Source organism: Centroberyx affinis, unplaced genomic scaffold (genome assembly GCF_046629955.1).
Source record: "Centroberyx affinis isolate AG114_WGS23_722 - 3 ecotype Tasmania unplaced genomic scaffold, CSIRO-AGI_Caff_v1 ptg000481l_1, whole genome shotgun sequence".
NCBI classification, from domain to species: domain Eukaryota; kingdom Metazoa; phylum Chordata; class Actinopteri; order Beryciformes; family Berycidae; genus Centroberyx; species Centroberyx affinis.
The window spans coordinates 199,049-207,017 of NW_027279138.1; the positions used below are offsets into that span (position 1 = coordinate 199,049).

Sequence of the window (7,969 nt, forward strand, 5' to 3'; positions counted from 1 at the left end):
AGGCTATAAGAGTCTGCAGCCGCTGTCCGTGGTCCTGAAAACAGCCGTAGAAATACCGAAGAGTAGTTCAGTAAAGGGCGTGAAACGAAAACACAAAACAACAACAATAACTACAGTCAACCTAAACAAACAAACAACAACAACACATAGACAACAGCAGGCTCTACGTTAAACAGAGCAGGAGAGTTAAACAGTGAGTGTGAACGCATTCCGCTGAGCTTTAGTGTGGAGTGACGGGGAGGGAAGGGAAGGAGGAATCCCCGGCTGCTCTCACTGGACAAGTAAGTGTGAACTTATTTAGGGTTACTTTGCTTTCTCTTGTGAAAAATGAAGACTGTTTCGGGGGGGGGGGGGGGGGGGCTGGTTGATCAAGTGACGGGTTGATCCTGAAGCCGTCACTTGTAGCCTAACCATAGAGCGATTTTGAAGCAAATATGTAGAAAAAAGGCTTTTGTGTTCCACGAGGGGAGATGACGTGTCAGCTGGGTTTGACAAGGTGTGGTACTCACCATACAGTCTAAATTTGGTCTTCTATGTTATAGCATTATATAGGAGAACAAATCTAAAATAAAAAAAAAATAAAAAGATTTTTTTAAAAATAGGCTATAATAAAAATAAAAAAACACATGAATTTGGAAGCCAAAAAAAAAAAAAGAATAATAATATCCCAGGGTTGATGTGTCTTCTAAGATGATAGTTTCTTGATTAGAATAATGTATTATTTAATAATTTATTATTTATTATTTTGTTTAGTTAGTAGACATATCAGCGAGTTTGGACGTTTTGGTGCAAAATTATTTTAGATGAATGCTTTTATTTTGTTTGCCATATGGTTCTGTGAATTACACTGCATTGTTTGTTTGTTTCTGGTCAATACAGAGGTGGTTATTATTGTCCCTCCCATCATCATTATCATCATCGTCATCATAACGACATCGCCATCGTCATTTTCAGCAATCATCGCCATGACTCCCTGTGCCAAAAATAACCAGATGGAAACCTGAGGTAAATACATAAAGACACTAAAAGCACTCTGCTGAGTACAGCTGATGCTACATAATATATTTACTGAATCTTTGCATCTTTGTCACATAAAAAATGAGGGTGTTTGAATTTGTGATTCAACACTGACAGGTTTATTGAGGATTATGGTTTATAGTTATAGTGTGTAGGCTGCGGAGATGTTTTTCATGTTGTCAGAAGTCTGGAGGTGGCTTTATGCTGACAGATTTTCTTGCTTCTTGCCTCTCCAAGGCGGATTACTAATCCGCTTTGTTGGTAATAGTGTGACCTGGGCAGGCCGGTGTTACCTTTACAGAATGGCGAGGAGAGAGATGCAATAAAACAGGTTTTCTCGAGTTTGTCTTTGTATCATATCTTGTTTACTCTGATCATTTTCCCTGCGAGTTTGCTCACGACATCAATCACGCATTTCCCAGCCAACATTATGGCTGCATTCCAAACATCCCACAAGGCTTTGTCTGCATCCACGCCAAGAAATCTAGTCATCTCCCCCCCCTAGACTAAATCGAACTGCAGAAAATAATGCGGCATGGCGCCAGCATGTCACCGTGGTCTTGTTAATCCGTTTGAAAATGAAGAGCAGGTTATTATGGAGATAAACCATCTGTGTTATGATCACCCAGGAGCCGCACCACGATCTGTTAATCCCACTCATTCATTTTCCCTACAGAGGGTAGATGTAATAAACATGTGTTGCATATTTTAGAAGAGGAGAGCAATAGAAAGTACCTGTACAGCAATCTTTGGTATCTATTGATGGTGCGCCTATGAGCAACTTGTTGCATCTCAGCACGTTCAAATATTTCACATAGCCTAACTATTGTCATCAGGGCAGACCACGCCCCCACGCCCCCACCCACCCACACACACACACACACACACACACACACAAGGCGCTGTCCTTGGTACTGAAATCTATCTCCTGTTGTTCGGATCTGACTGGGACTGAGTCGAGAGATTTTCCATCGCTATAGTGACAATGTCTAATCCTCGAAGACTTTAAACTGACCGGTGGCAGTTTCGCGAGATTAAATATTGAAAATGACTGTTAAGCCTCTTTCTCAAGACAAAAAAAAAAAAAAAAAGCAAATGACAAAGCAGTATCATCCAGTATTGTTACCTCCGCCAAGGAGGTTATGTTTTCGGTGCCGTTTGTTGGTTTGTTTGTCTGTTAGCAGGATTACGGAAAAAACTACTGGGCCGATTTTCATGAAACTTCGTGGAAGGGTGTAGCATGGGCCAAGGAAGAACCCATTAAATTTTGGAGCGGATCGGAACCGAGTCACGAAATTTGCATATCATAGCAGACTGGACTATTGGCCTTGGCGGAGGTCTGCGCTCTCCGAGTGCCCTTCTACTTCCAGCAGTATTTCGCATCGTGATATATTACCTCTTCACTGGATGTTTCTGTCTGATCTCTGCTCTAATTAGCTATAGCTACTCCTCTCTGTGACTTCACTGATTGTGTCAATTACAGGCCATTGTAAGGTGTGTCATTGCAATTGCTGCTGGTCACCGATGGAGGTCGACAAGAGTTACAGATTCCCCTTAAACCCCTGATTATGCTGAACCTACTAAAAAGAGCTAGTTCGGTCTATCGTAGCCTAACCAATGCTATAGGCAAAATCAATCTTATGGATTTGCAATGTAAATTTTAAATAGCCTATCTACCTTTTGGCATTTGAGAAATGCGATTACAATAACAAAACACCAAAAAATATATATGCCCACGCCCGATCATCCAAATGCCAACAGTAAAGACAGATACTATAATGTAAAGACAGAACATGTAAATCTTCAATGTGCGTTCTGGTGGCTCGGTCAGGTGGAACACAGTCCATCTAATCCGACATGCTGGGCTGAGGTTGAATCCAGCCTGGGACCTTTGTCCTGTGTGTTTCTTGTGTTTTTTTTATTTGTTTTTTTGTTTTGGGGGTTTTTAGCCCCGCGACAGCAGGGGTTCTATGGATGGTATTGTTTGTCGGTCGCGCACCACTTTGGGTCACTTGGTCCGCAGGGAGTTAGACTGCAGTCTCTCAAGCGGGAGACCGGAGTTCGATTCCCGGCAGAGACGCTTCCACAAAACGTCGCGGGGCTGTTAGACTAAGAAGTCGTTGGTTTGAATTCTCACGTCGGGCCAACAGCAGACGTCTGTGTTTATACGAGGCAGCTCCCACTGGCCAACAGCTGAAGATGTGGCTGTAGCCTACTGGGCAGCTCCCAGTAGAACTGTATGAATGTGAAGTAGGCTATACCAGTGCTTCTCAGCGTGGGGTCCGGGGACCACTGGCGGTCCTTGAGGGGGTTCCGGAGGGTCGACAACGTAGAATGTAGAAGAATGACTATTTCGCTTATAGTTTCACTGTTATCTCTCTACCTACAATACAGAAAGTGATGAGATTCTGGACAAAATCATATCTAACATTAAAAATATTCTCAGAGTTGGGTCTGAGAGGCAACATCTCATCAAATGGGGGTCCGTGGCTCTAATGTGGACTAAATTAGGGGTCCTTGATATGAAAAAGGTTGAGAATCACTGGGCTATAAGTAGGTGATTCTAAAAAAGAGAACCCCCCTCCCACCTGCTCCCTCCCCGTCGCGCGCCTGCCCGCTCTCGTGCTGAGTGCTTTTGGTGCATTAACACGCACATTAACACGCGCTGCAACGGCGGCACTGGCAGCACGAGCCCGTGAGCCCGCTGACCTTTAGTTGAGCAGCTTAACAAAAGCAACCAAACAGGTTGCTGCTTTACTTCATTTATGTGTCCATTTAGCCTACTGGAAGCCTAATGATAAAGTCAAACCTGTTTCTGTGTTATTTAATCAACTGATTAGAATTGAGGATTTTAAAATACTGCGTGGCAACAATGAGAAAGATTGCTGAGTGATTCATGAAAGGTGGATTGCATGTATTTTATGTGTTGTTTATTATGATGGTAACACTTTACAATAAGGGTCACTAAGTTAAGGGTTAGTTAATGCTTAATAAGCATTAACTAACCCTTAATTAACAGTTAACTAATGTGTAATTTACTAATGGTGTTCATGTTAACTAAGGTATTAATTTATACATTAGGCTATTTAATAGTTTAAGATGACTATTAAATAATGTATAAATTAAGACCTTAGTTAACATGAAAACCATTAGTAAATGATTACCAGACACATAAGTTAACTGTTAATTAAGGGTTAGTTAATGCTTATTAAGCATTAACTAACCCTTAACTTAGTGACCCTTATTGTAAAGTGTTACCATTATTATTATTATTATATAGTAATTATTTATTTATTTATCCATTCATTCATCAGCTTTATTTGTCTTTATTCATTCAAATTATACACTTTAAGTGCTTACTGTACACAGCACTGCACATTCCTAGTATTTCCTCATAACCTTTGTATGATATACAGTAGGCTATCTTATGCTGATAAAGTAGGCCAACATCTCTTGTATCACCCCTAATAAGTTTTTAATTCTGATTATTTTATATCAATATTTCAATGAATGTATCACTGTCAGAGAATAAATAGAAGTCTATAGGTGGTCATGCTGTAAAGATGTAAACATAAGACAAGATCTGTTAGATAATTATGGTGAAAAAAGTCCCTGTTCTATGCAAAGCTTGCTACCATAATATCTCTTGTTGCAATACCAGCTAATGCTTTTCTTGGCAGTGGATCCACAAGCATTAAAAAGAAGTGGATAGCCTTAACTGACCCTCATAAATATAAAATGATAAAACACCCCGTCTTAATTCTTTTGCAGCCTGCCATAATATCATGCCAATATATAAATAGAAGGATCATATATTTGCCCAATACTATTTAATATGTAAATATCTATCAAACATTTGTGTCTAAGCAGGCATTGTGATTGGACTAGAGGTGTTCAATAAGTGCTTATAACTTGCAAACTGGTACCTTATACCTCCAGTGGTATCACGCCACCTTGTTTACATCTAATTTATTCACTGCATTCAATGCATACCAACAGGAAACTAAGTTTTTGTTGGCTGAGAGCCAAAACAAAATTATTAAATTAAAACCCAATGGGTGGCGAGTTTTTGTTCCAAAACAGAGTATGAGCCGAAAAATGAGTTTTGAAAGAAATCTGAGCAAGTAATTGTTGAGTCACTGGTATTGATCAACAGCCCTAACAACCCCCCTGCAGTTATGTTACAGTCCATTTTGTGCTATGGAGCAGAAAAAATAATTGCATCTAAAATTCTATATATTCTTGTACAGAATTGTGTATTGATATCCAATTCTTCATACAAGATAACTGACACAAATCTCTTCCTCTGTTTCTCTGCCTCCTCCAGGCATTTCCGTCCATCACCCCGTCACCTTCGACGACCACGGTGTGCCCAGTTCTGAGTGGCCATGATCGGGTACCATGACGCCTCAAGTGCCCTTACCCTCCTGGTCCTCCTGACAGGGGCTTCCTTCCTCCATCTGTCCAACCCCAGCCCCATCGACACCTCCCGTCTTGTCGATAGCCCACACAGGGCTGCATCTCCTGGGCTAGCGGTGGTGGGAGACGGGGAAGGGAGGGGCGAGGAGAAAGGATCGATACGAAAAGGAGAGGAGGAGGAAGAAGAGAAGGATGAGGACGAGCTCTTTAAAGATGTGGATCCCAAAACGCTAGCGGCGGTTTTACTGGAGGCGCTGAATAAGCCACAGATGGAGAGAAGGAGGGAGGGAGACGAGGGCGAAGGGACAGAGGAGGAGGAGAAAGGAGAGAGGGAAGAGATGAAAAAAGAGGGTGAAAAAGGAGAGGAAGCGAGAACAGCGGAGGGAGCGAACCGAGACCGAGACGGACGACAGGAGCTGGAGCTGGTGATGGCGGCACAGGGGAGGGAGGCGCGAGAGAGGGAGGAGGAAGAGGAAAGGAAGAAAGCACAGGAAGAGGAGAAGCTGACCGAAAAGGTGACCAGTCGCACCATAAGCCAGACCGTCGCGGTAAAAACGGGGCAGCAGTCCACCTCTCCGAACGGAAGAGGGGAGGAGGTAATGGGGAAGGAGGGAAGGCAGGACGGCGCCCCCGAGCGAGGGCCGACCGCCCTCGAGGATTCCCAGCAACAGGGAGAGCAACGCAACGACGAAGAGGAGGAGCAGCTGAGCCCGGAGGAGCTGAAGAACCTAGAGACGATGATGAAGGAGTTTCCGAGCTTCAGCACAGCCAGTAAGCGGGAGAGAGATCCCCAGCAGGGACAGCGCGAGAGCAGAGGCTACAGCCCCTACAACGACATCCTACCGAAAAATAACGGCCACGACCTTGCGATGTCCAAGAAGAAGCTGAAATGGCAAGAGGAGACACAGAAAGCCATGAACTTTCCCACGTTCCGGGGAGGCAATTTCATGGATGAGTTCGACGATACCAACTTCAACAATGCTGGTAGTAACGCGCCACAGCCCCTACCTCCACCAGAGAACGATGTGATGGAAAACGATGAACCACAGGAGGAGGAGGAGGAGGAGGAGGAGGAGGAGGAGGTATTGAGTCCCGAGGAGGAGGAGGCTCAGGCCAAAGCCGAGCAGGAGGAGGTGAGGAGGCAGGCCGCCGAGGCGCAAAGAGCCAAGATGGAGGAGGAGAAGCTGGCGGACATCGCCTCGGACATGCTGCTGCAGTACATGGTCAAGCAAAACAACGGCAACAGGAAGTACAGGGACCAGAACAGGAAGTACTCGTCTTCTCTGTCCAACGCGGCGGAGGACAAGCGGTCGGACGAGGAGCAGGAGGTGATGGAGGAGGACGACGACATCGATCCGCAGACCATCGACAAGCTGATCGAGATCTCCAGCAAGCTCCACCTCCCCGCCGACGACGTGGTGGACATCATCAGTGACGTCGAGAAGAAGAAGAAGAAAGACGTGCCCCCTGAAATGGTATCGCCTTGGCAACGACCCCTAATGCCCTTATCCTCACCATCATCCTCGTCCACCAATGCCATTTCAGCATCCCAGATCCCAGCCGATCGAAATAGCTTCCAAGCCCCTCCGGCTGTTAATCCCCTCAAAGCCTGGTTCCAGGAGAAACCGCCGACCAAATCGTCGCTCGCCAATCCGGATCTCTGGATCAAACCTGCAAAGCCCAATCAAGATCTTTGGCCCAAACTTCAGAAGCCCCTTTCGACCAATCAGGATCTCTGGCTCAAGCCGCAGAAGTCCTTTTGGACCAGCTACCCTCCTTACTCCCCTTACCAATCCTACTACCAAAAGAAGCCCTACCGAAGCTACTACCCCATCTATTTTCCTCCTCCACCGAAACCCAAACCCCGCTACTACGTTCCCAAGTCTGCGCTCGCCCTCAACAACCTCCTGGGGAATTCGGTGGACTATGACTATAACTTCCCCCCCAAGCGCCGCTTCCGCAACTGGGTCCAACCCAGGCTGAGAAAACCCCCCGCAAGCCTCCAGCAGAACCCCTACTACCCGAATTACGTCCTCCCATCGTATCCCCGGACAATTCCGGCAGGAGCCATTTCCAAACCGCGCTCCCCTTCCCGATTGGCGGTGCTTCCTCGTCATCCGAACCGGTTCTATTACTCACCCCGGGCACCTATTGTGACCAGGGACGAAGATTACTACGGCACTCGGCTCGGGAACCAGGCGGACAACCGCAACAACGACGACGATCTGGAGAAATACATTCAGCAGATACTCATGAAGCGACCGCGGATGTTCGAATGAAGGAGGGATGAGAGGAGAAGAGAAAGAGAGTGGGAGGGAAGGAGGGAGAGGAGGAGAGATGAGAGGGAAAGACTATTTATTTCTTTGTGTATTTATTTTGTTCGTATTTGGCACTTGGTTTTGGTTTATACCGCGTATTTCCTGTTTTGTCTTGCTCCTTTTTTGATAGCGTACAGGCTGATTTGGCAGAGGACATTACAGAGGAGTTTTACTTTTGTTTCTTTCCGGAATTACTGTTTGAGTAAAATGGACAT

At 45.2% G+C, this 7,969-nt stretch overlaps 1 protein-coding gene across 1 annotated transcript; it reads left to right on the forward strand.

Annotated features, from left to right (window-relative positions):
- Positions 1-5,405: 5,405 nt before the first annotated feature.
- vgf (VGF nerve growth factor inducible) lies at positions 5,406-7,715 on the forward strand. The gene is made up of 3 exons (XM_071517249.1): positions 5,406-5,508; positions 5,572-7,082; positions 7,146-7,715. The coding sequence occupies exons 1-3, from the start codon at positions 5,406-5,408 to the stop codon at positions 7,713-7,715; spliced, it is 2,184 nt and encodes a 727-aa protein (XP_071373350.1).
- The last annotated feature ends 254 nt before the right edge of the window (positions 7,716-7,969 follow it).